General features: G+C 31.6%; 1 protein-coding gene across 1 annotated transcript; it reads right to left on the bottom strand.

Moving 5' to 3' along the window:
- Positions 1-8,287: 8,287 nt before the first annotated feature.
- On the bottom strand, positions 8,288-19,217 carry LOAG_03046 (hypothetical protein). Its single transcript, XM_003138583.2, has 30 exons — positions 19,113-19,217; positions 18,854-18,902; positions 18,297-18,378; positions 17,852-17,900; positions 17,640-17,746; positions 17,237-17,364; positions 17,079-17,148; positions 16,716-16,829; positions 16,338-16,541; positions 15,979-16,226; positions 15,440-15,500; positions 15,170-15,236; positions 14,925-15,079; positions 14,476-14,537; positions 14,306-14,378; positions 13,734-13,810; positions 13,473-13,560; positions 12,988-13,079; positions 12,204-12,380; positions 11,875-11,986; positions 11,467-11,606; positions 10,883-10,971; positions 10,380-10,493; positions 10,096-10,233; positions 9,729-9,871; positions 9,481-9,609; positions 9,090-9,163; positions 8,872-9,017; positions 8,646-8,749; positions 8,288-8,501 (listed from the first exon to the last, which is right to left on the bottom strand). Exons 1-30 carry the CDS (start codon positions 19,144-19,146, stop codon positions 8,424-8,426), a joined length of 3,204 nt encoding a protein of 1,067 aa, XP_003138631.1. The 5' UTR covers positions 19,147-19,217; the 3' UTR covers positions 8,288-8,423.
- Positions 19,218-19,447: the final 230 nt, after the last annotated feature.

The following is a 19,447-nucleotide window of genomic DNA, read 5'->3' as shown; positions in this document are numbered from 1 at the left end:
GTTGTCTTGAAATAAGTTAAAAATAAAATATTCCATGCTTACTTCCGCCATTATTCCTATTTTTTTCACATCATTTTCTCTGTCTTAATTTTTAATGCTTCTTAAAATTAGTTTCTCGTTCTATCATTTCATCATCATTTTCATCGTAAAAAACTACATATTTAGAAATTAAAAAACAAGAGTGAAATAATCTCATTAACATTTCCTGCCGTATATTTATTGTAATTTCATCTATGAAATTAACGAGTGGATTAGAAATTCTTCAAAAACTGAAAAAAAAGAATCAAAGATAGAGATTTAAAAAATATACAGGTAAAGGTTTTACATATCTTTACATTCGCTCTATTATGTCATTGATAATCATTTGATTTGTCTTCTAATCAGGATGAATCTTCTAATCACAACGAAATTTAAAATATCATTCCTTCTTGTTTTTTTTTTTTAAAAAAAAAAATCACTCTGTTCCAGAGTGAAGAAGGCCAATTATTAATTAATGAGATTATACATTCGTGATATGTTAAATATGAAACAATTCAAGGATAGCATGTGAGGAATAATTTTTGTATTTTCTCCCCTAACCTTCTTCTCTTTATCTTTAGTCTAAGATGCAAATATTTAAGCCTAAACTAATATGACTCGCATTATTGAAAATAAACTTTTTTTGCTTTCCAAAAAAAATCGCTTAAATTTAAAAAAAAGCTAGTATGATAATTTAGAACATTTATTTCAGTAAGATTCCAAAATTTGTCATCTTTACAATTTCATATAATGTAACATCAAATGAGAAATATTGCGCTATACATCAAAAAATAATTCAAGAAAAAATAAATCACCATATAAACATACCTGATTTCTTTTATAGAATGTAAAAAGTTGTGCCACGTTTTCTATGAATATATATTTTCTCGTATTCCACAACGTTTTCACAAGATCGTTTTTCTGATTGTACTCACAGATGAAATTATTTATAGCACGTGTGATGTAATATCATTTTTCCAAACAATTAAATATATCTGAAAATATATTACGAAATGATAATTTTAGGTATTACTTCAACATTACACTTCGACGATTTCAATGTTAAACAGATATAACGATAAGTTTATCAATTTTCGATTTATTTCGCCGAATAAATCATTTTCAAATTACCAAATAATATTCAAATTAGAAATAGGTTAAAATTGAACGCAATCAATTAATATATAACAAATTGTAATCATTGGTGGTTAAAACTGATATAGAATTGAGAATCAATTTCCAAAATAACATTTCGAAAGTGCTCATATATTCCGGATTGGATAATTAATGGGATATTTATTCGTGCTGAAAAAGCTGATTCATATTTTTCCCAACATTCTGATATTCAGCGTGAATATTATTGGGGAAATTTCCTCTACTATGCAAGTAAGATAGGCAAAGAAGTAATGTCAAAGATAACAGTATAGCAAAGAAGATAGTGATGATAATAGTAAGGTAAAAACAGTAATAGTAAAAGTAGTATAAGTAAAAATAGTAAAAGTAGCACAAATCAAATATAACGAAACAATAATAATGTATAAGGTCAAAAATATAAGGTAAAATATAAGGTCAAAATATAAGATCAAAATATAGGGTCAAAGATATAAGGTCATAAGGTGAAAAATAACTCAAAAATTTCACATTTCCTTCCACAAATAAACAGTTATAATACTCGAGAAGGCAACAATACCGCCTAATTTTAAATATCGCTAATATATTATTTGCATAATTCATCAAATATATTTCATATGACAATCCTAAAATCATAGTCAATCAGAACTTTTGCTAATCTCCTTATCATTTCTTTTTATTCGATACTTCATGTTAATGGCAAAAAAAAAAATCTTATGGTTATAACCTGATTGTATCCATATTTTATAGTTTGTTCTAGTGATCTTACTGATAAGACCAGTCTGTAAATCATTATAGTCAATGATAAAATGTTGGATCTATCTTAATTGTATTAAATTCATTCATGACTAAAAATTCCCTTCCTAACAAATTACTCGATTAACCAACCTTCCTTTCCTATTTTCAATCCTTACTTCGGTTACTTTAATTCAAACTATCTAATAAAATTGGATTAACATCATATCACTTTTCTCTTACATCACTACAATGATTCATCGATCATTCCTCTTCTTTAAATTCACTTTCATTCATTGTCCACTCTTCTCTTTCACGTGCACTCTCATTCACTGTCCACTGTTTCCATGCCCACTTGCATTCATTGTCCACTACACTTCTTCAATTCCATATCACTCGTTACTTTCATCATCTTCTTTCAAGCTAAGATAACTCATCAATAGATACATAAAATATTTAATCCCTTAGTGATATCCTTCCTCGGTAAATGAACATTCAAAGAAAAACTTATCCTAAAAGTTCAATCGAGTCCTGTTTATACAAATACAAATATCTTATAATGTATGGCAATCGATCGTCCTGTTCTAATTCATCATATAATTATAATTATTCATAGAAATGAATGAAAGCAATGATTTCACCTTTTTTCTTTATTCATTACTACTTAGTAACTGAAATAAATTTCTATTTTGTTACATTTCCCAGAATAAAAACTGCAAAAAAATTCTCAAATTATCTTTATGCATCAATGAATGTAGAAATGAATCCCATATTTTCGAATCATATCATCATAATGATATGATTATATCGCTTCACATCGAATAAATGGTATATTTTTCACAAAATCTCAGCAATTTTCTCTTTTTGAAATAATTCCTTGATAATCAAATATTCCTCTCTTATATTTAAAGATCCATTATCATCATCATAGGGATAAGCACACATAATTATTGTTGTATTTCGCTTTTGTTTCCTCATTAGTAGAAAATTTCATTACTTGTACATCAAATTACCAATCGATCACAGCCAAATCCAACATTTGATCTAATATGAAGAGTTAATTAACTTTTGTTTGTTTCGTTCATCATCATAATTAATAATTAATAATTCCCATATATTTTTTATTTGCTAACTTCTCGTCGTTATTTTGATCCAAATGACAATTTTCGTAAAACCAAAAAAAAATCCATCCTATGTTTTCTCTAACTTCAAAATATGTTCCATTCAACTTTTACATTTTGAAATTTAAACTTTCCCCAAAAATCGTTTGACTTTGATAACAAATGAAAATACATTTTGCTTACAAAATTACTGGATCAAAATGTGCCAAATATCATTTCATTTCTCTTGAAAACGCATTCGTTATGTTTTATTTCATTGTTTCCATAACCATAGCTTCTTTTCCTTTCCTTTTTTTTTCTGTTCGTTATTTCCATTTGATATTTCAGTATAGCTTCTCTCGAATTTTCCGTATTTCAAGTATTTCTAAATGAGTCATATTTTAATTAGAACATAGAAATTTCCTTTTTACTTCGTAGGTGTATAAAATATTTTCGTTTATTTGATAGAATAATTTTCCCTGAGCAATCTTTTTCCGTTCCGCCTTCGATCATAACTATTGTTTATCGATTCCTTTCTTTTTTATCTTTTGTCGCCAGCAATTCGTTTCATTCGTAATCTTTTGGTATATTCCAAAATCCCATCCACAAAATATCATCAAATCGGATCAGTTTATTGAATTCCTTGCATACTTCATAGCTTCCATCATCACTTTTTCTTTTTTTTTTAAAAATATTTTTATTATCAATTTCAGCTTTAATATACTCCTTTCCACAGAATCTTCCAACGTTTCCAGATCATCTATTTCCATTATTTGCATGCAATATTTAATGAATTTTTGTATATCCGTTATCTCTTTCGTTTCATTTTGTTCTATCGTGATCGATTTATCGCTCATCAATGATTGATTCCTGATCAAAAAATACATCCTTAGATCTTGATTTATTAATCTTCATACCATTTTTCATTCCATTTTGCTCCCTTTATCGTCTTCCTTTAGCGTAAACTTCACCCATTCTATTTCTTCATATCTTCAATCACAAGTGTATATTTTCCAACAAAGTGAAACTTATTCGTTAAGTTATATCTAATTGATGATATTTTTCTTACCACTTTTTGAAGTCCTCTAATTGATGAATTCATCTTATCCTGTTCTTATCAATATTTAACATCGTTGTTGTTGTTGTTGTTGTTATTGTTGTTGTTATTGCACTGCTGTCCCAAAACCTTCAAATTATTTCGTTAAGTTAAAATTAATATAAACTATTTTTCAGATGCAAAACTTCACAGAAATAATAGAGAAATACTGCCGAGGGATAGCATACAGCAATACATTAGCAACAAACATCAATACCATCCAAGCAGTTAGTATCAAAACGATCCAATACGAACAGGTGACCAGGATAGTTTTAGTTTAACAGGTACTATTTTGAAAACCAATGAGGAAAAAGACAAGTAGCAAGTCGAAATGATTACTTAAATATATATAAAGCCAATTTGCTTAGTAAAATCCTTGATGATCTCTTCTACCATAGAAAAGTTATTAATATTCGGTGAGTTAATGGGTAGGGATTTTCTGCCATGGAACAATTCCTTCATACCCAATCTGAAAATCTTCCATTATACAACTCTCACTTGGCTTTGGTTTAATTCAGCTATTAATCAGGTAAAGCTATGTCACAAAATCATCTTAGATTGTTTTGAAGCTCAAGAGAATGCATTCCACTATATTTATATCATATATCATTTGGTTAACAAAAAACAAAAACAGTTAACTTCCTTATCATCATTCCTTATCAGCATTTACTGGTAATGCTAGTTACTCATAAACGATGATAATAATGATAAGAAAAAAGTTAATAACAGTATATGAGAATAATGAAAATTACATTTACAACAATACAATTTCGATATCTGTCCTGTTTAACATATTCTATTCCTTCCTGTCTTTACAACAAATCCACTATATTACATTAAAGCAAATCTTACGGAACAATTACATCCATTAGCTCAATAATCTTTCATAAATTTGCAATTTCCTTCATCTTTCTTTACCTTTCTTTCTTATCCATCATAAATATAAAAAAAATATGAATAAAGCGGTTAAACCACACACAAAAAAAAAAAAAAAACAATGAAAAATTAATAAACAAAAAGTCGGCAAATGTTTGCAATTATCGGTTGAAACATTTATTGAGTTTCCATTTGGTCGGATCATTTTGGACATCTATTTATCAATTCTCATTGTATATGTATGCTGGATAAACCGACTAAATTTTAACAAAAAAAAAAAAAGAAAAAAAGTGCAATGAATAAGCTTTTATTTCAATATACTATAGTGAATGAATGGAAATATTTCCCAACGAACAAAAAGGAATAAAACATAGGGGAGGAAGATAATCTTTGGGAGAAAAAACAGAAAAATTGGTTGTGATAGTTATATACAAATGAATAACAATTAACCATCAAATTAAATGTAAAATTGTTAAATGAAGATGAATAATTGATAATTTCAAACCCTAAAAGATAAAAATTATTTAATAGTAAAAACGATGAATGTGTTATCGCTGAAAAAGAAATGGTCAAAATGAAATTAGTTAAGTTATATGTTTAAACTTAACAACAAAGATATTGGAAGAAATGAATTAAAAATAAGTGAAAAATATCCATTTTTTTCCCTTATCACTGCGTTATATTGAAACGAAACAAACGATCTCATCATCAACTTTTTTTGCAAGAATTGTGTCATCAATAACAGGAGACAGCTGTGCAAATAAAAAACATAAAGTTGAAAATAAAACGAAGTCTATTTTAGCTTCACAGAAAGTAAAACCATTAAAGAATAAAATTTTTCAACTACCCATAAAGTAATCCAATCAATGGCCAGTTTTTAGAAATTTGAAATTTGAAATAATCAAAAGCTATAAAAAAAAGCATATGCTAATTTCAAACAATTCCTTTATACATTATGACAAACCTTACGAAGGAATAGTGTACGACGAACCATTTGTTGAGTGTTTAACATACCAAAAAATAGACATCGAAACTACTTTTACCATTTTTCTGAAAATCAAATCATTTATATCATTTAGGTAGTACTATGATGAGCGGCAATACAGACTATCCAAATATCGGAAAAATAATCATCTGATTATCGAAACTACCCAGAATAAATAAATGACGCAATGATATACGATGAACCATTTATTCAGTGTCCAACATATCGAAAAATAAACACCAAAAATACTTCGACCATTTTTCGTTATATCTGAAGAACAAACATCTGCATCATCTATGTGATATCATCATGAATGGCAATAGAGGCTACCGAATATCGGAAAGATAATCACCTAATCATCGAAACTATCCGGAATCTGAAAGACTATACCGGACCATCAAAACAATCCGAAATATTTATTGCAACTTGCTGCAATCGCAATCTTCACATGCATCAAGCACAAAACTTTCTCTCATCGCTCAAAAAAAAGAAAAAAGAAACTCCTTACTTCACAAACTACTCAACACTTTATTTCAGTCTATTTATAGTTCGGTTGTCGGTAGAATGTAAATCCAAATTCGAGAAAAAATTACAAAGGAGACAGCAGGAAAAATAAAATGTTTGATATTTTACATTTTCTATTGCCTGGAAAAAATATAAAATGTCAAACATAGCCTCCCAATTATGTTACATACGGAAGCAATTTTATCTGCTATTCAATGTTTTACTGCTCCCAAATGCTAAGGTAATCCAATCATTTGTCACATTTGTGAATTCAAGCCAAATTTTACGTTTCACATCAAAATCTTAAAATATTCATATCAATTGAAGCAATTTGTTTCCTCGGTTGATGTTACATCATCATTATTACCTGTAGTTTATTTCGTTTTCTTGATGCTGCTCAGATAGTAATTTTACCAATTTATCATTTTCTATCCTATACAATAATCTTGATGAAAAACGATGCATAGTGAAATAACGAAATAAACCCTCTTTTTTTCTTTTGACACATCGATTCTTTCATCTTTTATAAAATAAAAAGAGAAATTTCACAAAACATTTAACTTGTAACCGAAAATCAAATCGGTAAAGCGGAAAAAGAAACACTCAAAAAGATAAATACAAATATTTTTTATCGCGAAATACAATGAATGAAAGAGATGAAAAACAGGAATCGATATACACTGCGTTTAGGCATTTCAATAACGGACATTGGTTAACTATTAAGCGTACAGTTTTAAATGAAATGTTTAACGGACATTAGTCACTACAGAATGGTTTTAAACGAAATATTCCGCAAGTACCCTGAAGATAGCATCCTACATAATTATCAGTTTCTTGTTCGATAACCCTTATTTGAAAAGGATACCTACAACTCCGTTAGAAAAAGGCTGAAAAATTTTACATTATCGAAAATCATCAACTACCACCAATTTTACATTTCGAGCCGCATTCTAATCGATCACCATATCCATAGATCAAATTAAGGGTGTGGTTGCTGTTCGTCGAAACAGCGAAATAACTCAGCATAGACCTAGAACCAAAAACATTCCATTCCATTGTAAACAAATCCCACCATGTATATTCCCTGAGATTATAAAACAATAAACCAATCACACCGATGAAATTAACCTCAGGAAAAAAAAAGTTAGAAAACAACAGACAAAAATTGCATCTGTATCAGGAATAACATTTTTTTCTTTTCTTCACAGCACATTAAAAAAAAAAGTAATATAGCTTAACGTTCATGTAAACATGAAAGTAATGCGGTGTAAAATAAACACAAGGTTGACGACGACCAATACAATACCAAAGACAACATTTCCACTAAAATCCATAAAATAAGAAAAATTTTCTCTATTAAAATTTTTAAAATTACGAATTAGAAAACGAACACAAATAACTTTCATATAGACGACTCATTGATCTGCACGAAATCAAGCAATAATCATGACATCAAGTATAAACTTTCTTGGACAGTGCAAACTGCAACACTGTTTTTGAAAAAACAAAAATAAAATTTAAATTTTAAAAATGATTAAATAAAAATTTAAGGAAAGAAAAGACAAACAATCACAACAATCATATACGCTTCGCTGAATCTTAATTTGATAAAAGTTTCTGAAACACATTAACAATAACGACAAAGAGGATAGCTAAACATTATATAAATGTGGCAATGCCACCAAGAACTGAAGCAGATCAATTTAAGACGAAATAAAAACATTTTCAAATAATTCCTTTAACAATCAAAAAGGCCTTACTTTATTAACTGTACGAAGAAGATATTGACCCTCTTATTACTGTTGGATTAATCGTTAAACATTCTTAGAAGTAATCCATAAATTCCTCTTTATCCCATTTATATTTCAGCTCTTCTAAAAACCACTTGATCTTCAAAAAATCAACATTAAATTTGAAGATCTCCACTGCGACACACAAAAAAAAAAGAAAAAAAATAAGGAAAGTAATTATAATCATCTCAAGAGCAGGCATCACTATAATCGTACTGGAAACGTTCATGTGCTTCAGGTGCTGGTAAGCTTCCGTGAATGATTGCCTGGAAAAGAAAGATGCATTACTCTAAATTTTCAATACTAAAGATGTGATGGTATTATAAATACGATTCAAAACAGAATTCTATGGATGTCGTGAGAATTTGCTAGATGTTTCATAAGGTCCAATGACAAATTTCTTAATTTACCTGGATAATCCATTCAGATGAAACGACTGTAGCTCCTTGTGATCGAGCGATGTTCAAAACTTCCTCAGTGCAACTAGCATCCGTCAACAAAATGTCCAATCCTTCTAAAAGCAGTGTCATATTTTTTTCGAAATCAAATGTAGAACATTAAATTTAAACTTGAAGAAATGGAACCTTACTTCTTCCGCTTTCTCCATTTATCAATGAAAATGTATTTTGAAATTACCTGTTGGAATTACCGGGACAACAGTACCGCCCATGTGATTGATGATAGGAGTCCAAATTTGTGAGAAGTTCGGCATATCGTAGAAAACATTATTCGACGAAATGAAAATACGCTTTCCCGATAATAAGGTACCGTTATTTGAATGCCTAAAATACACCGAAAATGGAAGTAGCACAGAGAAATTTAAATAAATTTTTAAAGAAAAGAAAAAACCTTACCACGGTTTCATATCACCAGTAAGAAGGGATACTCCTGCAGGCAACATATATTTCATGTGATCCAATAACTTATTCTGAAAAGAAAAAAATAGAGATAAAAAATAAAAATAAACGATTTCCTTAAAAATGGTGCAACATCGCAAAATCGATCATAACCACAACAAAAAATAAAGTCCATTAAGAATGGGATTTCCTTAACCTTCTTAACCAAATTCAGGTAGCGCAAAATAAGTGACATCCACAAGGAATTAATCATCTGCTAGTCGCCAAATGACAAGTAGCCGTAAAATTGATGATTTGGCGGATTGACAAAGAACTAAGCAAGAAGTGTATCTGGGGGACACAACACAGTTCACCAAATCGAATAAACTCGTAGATTTGGAATTCTTACTTCTTTAGCACAATCGCTGATCCATTGGTTACTGACACACGGGATTGAGCGTGCCAATGCTGTGAGGTATTTGTGGGTACGATAGTGGGTATCGGCGATCAGATATATCGGTTTACCCTGGGGTAATTTCTAAAATTTCTGGAACTAGCTCAAAAGATATCAAATATTATGAAATGCAGCATTAATTAAAGCGTGTCACCAATCATTTAGTTTTTCCACATAATTTTAAAAAAAGCAAATTAATAAACCATAACATCATCGATCACTTTTCCACCACCATTTTCGATCATGCACCGTATTTCTTTTTTGCTAAATCCCTGTTCTCCTTCACGGTTTTTACGCAGTGCTGATGTTACGACGAATGTTATGCCGTTGAAAATTTTACCCATTGCTTAAAAAATGAAATTCAAAAACCAAGAAATTGCAAATGAATATAAAAATCCTTATTCTTATGATCATTTAGGCATTTTCTCATCTTCTCCAATTCGCTGCTCACATCTGCATATTTAGTTACATCTGCATAGCCTTTTCCTTATTTCCTCTTTTTGTTTACAAATATTAAAAACAAAAGGCCAGCAGTACTACACAATAATTGGATTCCAACTATGATGTTACCTTTTTTAGCTGAGCCACTCGTAGCTGAAGGCTCATGCTGCCGTTCCTGCAACTCTTCCGGTTCAACAAGTGTCTCAGTGTTTCTCGATGACGATGTTTTTGATGGAGCGGTATTCAGCTTTGGAGTTTCTTTTCCAGCTGCAAAATCGTGGAACCTCTATGCGAATATTATATCAAATATACAAAATCAATCAAATTTGAAATTAAAACATTTTTATATTTTCATTTTTTCAATTGAAACCTGTTTTTCAAATTCTTCAATTAAAATCTGTATTGAAAGATACTTGTAGAAGCGTGTCGACGAGTTCTTGTTGGTGCAACGGGAGTAACATTGGTACTATAAACAGCAGTGTGTCGAGCAGCTCGGCTGCGTCGTCCTTCAGCTGATGCAATATTATCTAAATTATTTTAAATATATCCAAATCTCATTCAAAAACTCAGAAATTAACTGAAAAATTGAAAACGATGAATAGGTACTTGTTGAATGAATTGCAGAAAACTTTTTGCTTAAACAGTCAAATAGCATATTTTGAAAACGAAATATATTCTACTCAAAGAATAGGTGAAAAACTTAATACCCAATAAAAGAATCGAAATCGAAATGGAAACTTACAATTTAAGACCAATAGTATTGTTCACAATTTACAAGACCTCACTTACAATTTACAAGACCCATTCAAACAGTACCGAAACCTCTTACGAAAGGTATTAAGCGATTTTTTCAGTGACGAGCGACAATACCTTGTAAAATGGGTCATACCAAAAATGGACAAAAGTAATGACATACCGGCATTGACATCACGCACTGTGTTAACCGTTGTTACTTGTAACGCTTTCGCCTGATTGCTATCCACCACCAACTTTTGCCATGACGATCTGCAAATGAGGAATGTATTGAAATGTAAATTAGAGAGGAATTGGTTCATATGATATATAGAATGAAATCTTTTTTCTATGACTATTTCAAGATTAAGCGAATCATTCGATATCAGCTAATAACAGTAAAGTGACTATTATACAAACATATATGCATCCTTCTTTTTCGATCGAAAAGAATAATAAAACTAATTATCATGTCACACTACCTAATAAATTCGTTGTTAGTTTGTCTACGGTCCAGACAACTTAGTCTTCAATGTGCCTATCCCTTATTGACATAGTCGTAGAATACACTCGCCTTATCATAAGTACTGCCTAATTGCTATCACACCATATACTATAACAGGTTATTCTGATCCAACTTGCAAAAGAGTTGACCAGTTAAATTGATATGATCTATTGGAAAAATGACTAAAAATGCTAACCAAAGGAAAATAACAGAATCACTTATGGATCTGTTATTGCTTTGATTGAAATTAGGATGAAACCTACTTGTTTGTATTTTCATTACTGGTGTCTTTAATTATGAACATGGCTTCCATCCAATTCTCTACATTATCACTTGATGGTGCTTCAACAATTTCCACTTCTTCGAGCACCTCTTCATCATCTTTGACGTTCCTTGTCAAACACTACAAAAGCCCGCAATAATTAAATTAAGACAAGACTGAAACCCTATTCGGAACATACCACCAATATCTTTGCCCTCATAATCAGAATACTAAACGCTAATTAAGTTACTAACTCTGCATGTCCTACCTCCCGCAGGAACTTTACAGTCTTAGAAATGCAACGGGCTCTTCGCCGAACTAATCCCATTTAATTAAAACGAGGTTTACTATAATCTTATATTCCCGAATTCCATTTAATATCAAAAACATATAAAATTAAGCAGATCACCTTTCGGCTTGCAACAAGATTACACAACGGGATAATGCCCGTTGCTACCAGTCTACGTATGGCACCATCTTCAGCAAAGACTACCTCATAACGACCACTTGCATCCGGTTCACTAGAAGTGTTAAAAATTGCGAAAACTATAATTTTCGTTCAGAAAAAAATATTAATAATTATCTAGACTGCAATTTAACTCTCAGATATTTAACACATAACAATCGGAACTATTTCGTATATATACGCATGCTTAATTATTTTAAATATAATTGGTTAATGTTCAGAATAAGAACTAGATGCAAAATTTTTCATTGTTCCAAAACTGAAGCGCTAACGCGGATATTCGAGCCGGATAATACAAACGATCCCATAAAGCATATATTCGTGCACCGACATTATATGTAGCGTGTTCATTAGGACGGTGATCTGCTTCAAACTGCTCTACTGCTGACAATTCCGGTAGCACCATTTTCGGCGGTCTTTTTGGTGTTACTGCTGGTGATGAGTCAATTCTAAAAAAAAAAAAAATTAGCTTTTATTTGGAAAATGAACTTCTAGATTCCTCATGCTGAAATTAAGCAACGACCTAAGGTTTGCATCTAAAATACGACGTACACAATGCAAATAGCTCAAAACTATGAATCCAGTTGGAATCATCACAATTACTCGAATATTAACAGGTAATTTCGATGTAAAATGTCATCCTTTGTTTTTTTGCAACTAAATATTCAAAACTTCCCATTCAGTAGAATCGAAATCTTTTGATTCCCAAAACTTGCTTGACTTGCTTTTACCATTCATCATTAGTTTCACGGTTTTATTGAAGCTTTTCAACCATGAAACTACACTGTTAACTGATACTGTCTAGTCACCAAAAAGTGCCTACACCGGAAATTTTGGAAAACAGCTGAATCAATGGACAAACAATAGACTTTTTGCTGACTATATAATGCAGCTTCTAATAAATGTTCAGTAGTTTATTTATGACAGAACTGCATTAATCTACACAATTGTATAACTCAAAATTTCACATCGTTCGCACAACAACAACTTACCGCAGCACACAAAACTACTAATGCTGAATATCACTAAAGAATAGAAAATAAGTAAAAAACGAACATTTTACGTTTTCGTTGTTTCGGTGATGGTTGGAAATTATACATTGAGTTCGTCTGTGTCTCTTCCGTTCGGCTTCCGGTTTTCGGCCGCTGCTGAAATACGATAAAATCAAGCAGATCTCTAGATAATTTTAAATTCCACAGACTCTGTAGTAGTTAAGTGGTTATATATAGCATTTGCTCGTTGCCTGCGAGTTTAATATTCCATTGGCAGCACTGAACTAAAAATGTTACACCATCCTTGCTTTAGCCTCAACTTATGATCCGCATTCTTATATTTCATTGATCCTGTCTCGCAATTTTTTCAAACGAAATGAAACATAATAGCTTGGGATATTCTTTTTTTTTCTGAGAGTCGGACAATGTTCTAGATCTCTAGGATCCTTTAGCATTTTTCATACTAATTCTATACTAATTTCATACATTTTCATACTAATTTTTCTTACGGAATTCCTCGGCAATCTCATAGTAATTCAAATGTTTTACTTTGGTATCATCCTGTTGTACTGATTTCTCTAACATGTTTGAACTTCCACTCAGTTCTGAAAATTCACCACCCATAGATTTCGTCTTTCTGCAAATACAAGTCATTAGAGGCTATTACATAGTGTAAAAAACTTTACTTAATGCAAGCAGTAGAATGAGTAACAAATAGACCTACTTTGGTAATGATAAAACAATATCACATCCAAAGAAAATATATGACAGCGGTATCAATAAGAAAGCGTAACTTTGAAGAACACTAACCTCTTCGTCGAGGACGTCATTGCGACTCGCCGACCTGCGCTTAGTGTCAATTCGGAAAGTGATTTATGAGTACTAACCTAAAATTAAAGTGTAGAGTTATCAAATGAAATGCAGAAATCCACAAATAAGAACATTGACATTTCATGCCTCATAGTGATGGAAAACTGCAGTAATCATTGAGATTGAAAGTCGAGAAGTAACAAAACATGATGAAGAAGGAAATGCCTACACTAAATTAGAGTATTTGCGTGACTGATGAAAGGAGGTCATAAATTAAATGCAGTGAGCAATCATGAAAAAGTATTATTTAATTTGCATTGTGAATCGATTGTGAACATATAGAACATATTTAATCGATTTTCCGAAACTGCAGAAGTCGTCAAAAATAAAGGAAATGCTACAAGAAAGAAAAAGATTAAAAAGAAGCCGGTCGCACGATTTGGTAGCAAAATATGCATTGAATTTCTCGCAATGTCGCATTAATCAATTAAAAACTAAACAAATGAATAGATTTCTACAAATACGAAGCTTTAAACAAAAAATGTTAAGTCACAATCGTGGATTTTGCATACCTCTTGCTGTGGTAAAAGACCAATAAGATTGGACCGTCGTTCATTAGCTGTTTGTTCAGTTTTCTGATAACGCCTAAAAGAATATTATAAGTGAAGGTTGATAAAGGCATGCTCAGCCCTAAGATACTGTTTGCTTACCTCCTTCTAAACGATGGAACAAATGAACTTACAATGTAGGTGCCTTTTCCGGCGATTTCGTGAATTTATATCCTCCAAACGATTGGCGTTCCATCTGAAAACTTATTAAGCGTAGACTAATTCTTTAGGGCACGAAGCACTTTGATTTGATTTCTTCAGATATCGACATGATTTTTTTTTCATTTGTTTCACAATTACATCCACAAAGATACACCGTCCTATATACTGCTTTCCGTGAATATTACCTCGAAATCTAGTCAAAAGCAGGATAATAACAAGTCGAAGTACGAAATGGACATAAACTTTAAATAAAAAGAGATGTATACCGATCTCTTAGAGCTAAGAATTGAATTACTAGCAAATTAATAATTCTTAAAACCAAACGACCAGTGATAAAGAAAGAAGACTAAATTAGTGCAATCATAACTATGACTTTGTGGATTTTTAGATATAAACAAAACGGCACACATAAAATTTTCACCTGGATATTACGTAGCGGTTCTGGATGATTGTCGAAATTGTTATCAATACTAAATGGATCTTTATCCGATTCACTTGTACGATCATGTTTCTTTTTCCCTATTTCTTTCTTTACAGATTTATGAGCAGATCTCGACCCAACTGCCGCATTTGAAGCTGGAAATTATTCAGTGAAGTGCAAACCATCTCAATTTTTTCTACAGCATTTGTTAAATCAATTTTAAAATTATAAGATTCGTCTCATACCGCTTTTCTTGCCACTTCTTCCAGACTTCATAGCTTTTTCATCAGCCGATTCCGATTCTGATATATTCTGGAAACTGATATTTAGTATTTTTATCGTTTTAATGAGATTTTACTTTAATCAATATTTCGAACTGAATAATGACAACATTAAACCTATTAACTACTCAGATATTCCTACTTCATATCTTGCTATTTAAACACTCTTCAACACTTAGTTCTTATCTGTTAAAAGAATATCTAATCGATGATCAAAATCAGTAAGTACCTTACCTTCACTATCTTCTCCTCTATTTTCTTTTCACGACGTATGACTCTGGCAACAGGAGTTGATCTACAAAAAAAATGTTATTGGAAGTTTTCTTTTTACTAATGAATAAAAAATAATGATTGTGGAGCGAAAAACAAAGAATTGTGTACCTCGGTTTCACTGAGAGGACACAAGTACAACACTGAGCATTCATTTCACCTGCCTTTCATGGATTCTTAATAAGCTTAAAATGATGTCTTGAAATGATGCACTCAATTTCCAGTTAAAATATTCAAAGAATCCGATGAACTGAATATGTCAAGGCGGTACTACATTCATTTACTCCCTGGTACTATCGTAGAATACGGAAGTGTTTCCTTTAGTGTAACAACATAGCTAAGCAACAGTTGAAGTCAGATCCTCCTAACTAGTACATTGCAAAGTAGATGGGACGCAATATTAATGGTACAGCATCTGCCACCAAACACATTTTTCAGACCACCGCATTCAATCAGTTCCACGATTTCAGGGCATCTTTTTCAGAAACTTCAGTAAAATTTACGTAGCAACTGGTTTCTTTGGTGTACGTAAACTTTTTCGCCGCTCCTCTGCCGCCGATTCACTCTTCACAGGGACAGCTTCATTAGAAACATCAGTTTTACGAGTACGCAAGCTTTTACGTCGTTCGTTGATAGAGTCATTGTTACCACCTTCTTGTGATTCTTTAGCTTCTGTATTTACTTGGTTACCAATAGCAACAGTGTGAGAATTACGTCTTTTACAGCTTCGTTCGGATTTCCTGCTTGGAATCTGAAACATTCCCAGTGACTGTTTAGTGACTGTAGATTAAAAACGACAAACAATAATTCTCTTTATTTATATCTCTCGAAGCGTGTCTTAAATAAATATCATAGGTTCTACCTCTTGAGCAGTGCCAATATCCTCTTGCTCTTCGCTTTTATTTTTTGAGAGTTCCTCGCTCGATTTCATCTTTCCAGCTTCTTCGGCTATTGCATCACTTGGCTCAGCACTTGATGCACCTTCTGGTCCATTTGAATACTGACCATCTGCCCCCGCGACCACTGCTACCAATTCCCGTGGAATTAAACTGTCATTCTTTTCTGCCTAAATTACAGCTTTTGGTGAGTAAAGTGAGTATATAACTCATGGATGCGCTAACATTTCGAAGGACATTCCAATTAATTTCATAATATGCTTGTTGCTTTTACATACAGGTCAAGAACAAGCTGAGAATCCCATAAACAACAACCAATTCAAAAATACAACAACTTCACATACATTATGTTCTGCATCAATATTACTTCCAGTTGCAAGAGAAGCACTGCTTTTTTCTTTACGGATGATTTCAATATGATTTTTTCCAGTGGATCCTTCTCTCGATTCACGAACGTACTAAAATGATAGAATATATTACTTACTAGATAAATGTCATGCAGTGCATTTAGCCAAGAGATAAAGAATAAGCAAAATGAATTTGATCGAGTTTTTAAAACTATAAAGCGGAAAAATGTAAAAACCGAAATGAAAAAAATAATGAGATGGATTAAGATAGGGTATGTTAAAGCTAGGAGTCAAAGATAATAAACCTACAGAATAACACTTCCGTCATTATCGAAAGAACAGTTGAAAAAGTTCATTTACCTCTGTATTTGTTGTGACAGTTGTTACTGTGCTCGCTTTTTTTTTTTGGGTTTGCTCTGTGTCACTTCGCCTAAATTCGTCAATATAAAAGATTGGCGACAAAAATAATAAAATAAAAACAAAGTATATAAATGTGTGCGGAGAGAAAGGACCAGTACTTTTGTTTTTCGAATTCAGCGTTCTTTTCGCGATTCAGTTCTGTAATGTCTGCGAGATCCTTCTGATCTCCAGCGATGTCCGCATCAACTGCTTTCAGTTCATTGGCTAGTGAACTACCCGGTTCAGCCTTAATGAAAAACTGTTTAAATTGCTAAATTGGTTCCATGACAAAAGATTTTTTTATATGATCGCAATCAGTAAACCAGATTATATTTCTTAGATTCCTAAAGCAATAGCACCTTTTCTTGTATCTCAGATCTGCTGATGCCAAACAAAATCCGATAACATAGATTTATGGTAATCAAAGGCGACGCTAGAAATTGAACTCCAAGGCAGAAAAATACTGCATCTTCCATTAAATAAAAAACAACTACTTATTGATAAACTAAAATAAATGCATACAACATTCTCGCTTGTGGTGATTGTTGCGTCAGCCTCTACGGTATCCACTTCCATTGGTTCATCATGCAAATTGTTGCTGTCTGATTCGTCTACTTTATTCTTATTTCCTACAATAAAATTAAATTATTAAGATATTATTTATGTTATAACAATTAAAACGAAAATGACCTCGATAAGCTAGCTTTTCTTATTGAATTCCAAAAATGGTATACCTGACGATTCCTCATTTGCTCCATTTTTCTGACTGCTTTCTGACTCGCCCTAAAATATTGTACTGAAAATGTTTTTTAAACAACAAAGTTAACGCAGTCTCTGATTAAACAAATCATTTGGTGCTTGAATACTACAAATATAATACACATCGAATACACCTGCACAAGATGTATGATATCGTCCAAACATTTAACTTATTTTTTCCACTGACAGACAATCAGTGGTTTGTACAGCAAAAAACGACAATATCTTATCAACATATATTTGACAAGCCAAAAAATAAATATTTTCGACAACCACCCAGCTGTTGTCGGCCTTATATGATAAGTAAGGTGGTTTATGAAAGAACAATTAACGGTGATTTATGAAAAAACAATTAACGGGATGAACTAACACTCAAACTTTTACAGGATCAATTACTTACAATTAGTATAACTTGCTTACCTGTAAGTACGAAGCACTTCGTCCAAAAAGTCCTCCCCTCATTTTGTACAATGGATCCTCTTGCGATTCATCATGTAAATCTCTGAAATTTTGAATTCAAATCTATGGTATTTAAATACAACTTTTAAAATCTCCCCGAAATAAGAGTAGGAGGACTTTTTTCTCCAAGTCTTTTTTTTCTGAAAAATTCTTAAATGCATTAGCAAAAATTCCGCAGTGGATACTGCTTAATTTTTTAAGACATGAACCAATGGCTACAGAGAGAAGAATTACTGTGATATTTCAAAATAATTAAACCTATCATAATGGAAAAATGGAACTCTGATTCTGTTAAAGACTTCACATACTTGCCTTTTAAATTCACTTATTAGCCTTTTAGTTCCACTTACTGAATGACTAAGACCCAATTAACGACAATTCCTTCGTCCATATTGTGTATACGATAGTAGTTATAAAACTTTAATTTTGAATATTTACGGTCTGGCAAATGTAAAAAATAAAGAGCGTTTTAATTCCAATGTAAAATTAGGTCCTAATATTAAATTAAGGCAGCTTACTGATGCGCAGTAACTGACTGTTTGCACGATCCATTTTCATCTTCCGCATCTGTAAAAAAGTCATTGATGTATTGAAACATGAAAAAAAAAATCCCTACGTTAGCAAAGAAGAAAAGCATTTGGTGGAGCTTTTATCACCATTATATGGCATATTTCAGGAGTAATGATAGCTTAATATGCAAAGCAAAATGAAGGCATAATTTCAGCTATAATAAAGATTACAAAAATAACACATATTACTGCTGTAAAAATAACATACCGTTTTCATGAGAAAAACAATCTGCAGTTGACATTTTCAAAATTATGATGCAATGCAATACACCTCAATAATTCAATGAAAATAAACTATTTGTAAGTGCTGAAAAGAAATAAAAACAAAAGAAACAAAACATATTAACTGCAACTGTTCAATAATTTCACGTATTTCGTACGCTCCATAGAAATAAAATACACATTACTGTTGCATTAACCATCAATTAATATAGCCATCACGTTACTTTTCACCTGTTACAAAGGAATATTTCAATGGATGGATGGATGGAAGGATCGAAATAACATGTCACGTGCAAACATGTAAGAAACATGCATTGAAAA

The sequence above is a fragment of the Loa loa genome (assembly GCF_000183805.2).
Source record: "Loa loa unplaced genomic scaffold supercont3.196, whole genome shotgun sequence".
In the NCBI taxonomy this organism is placed as follows: Eukaryota; Metazoa; Nematoda; class Chromadorea; order Rhabditida; family Onchocercidae; genus Loa; species Loa loa.
This window is presented reverse-complemented; position numbering and strand designations above follow the sequence as displayed.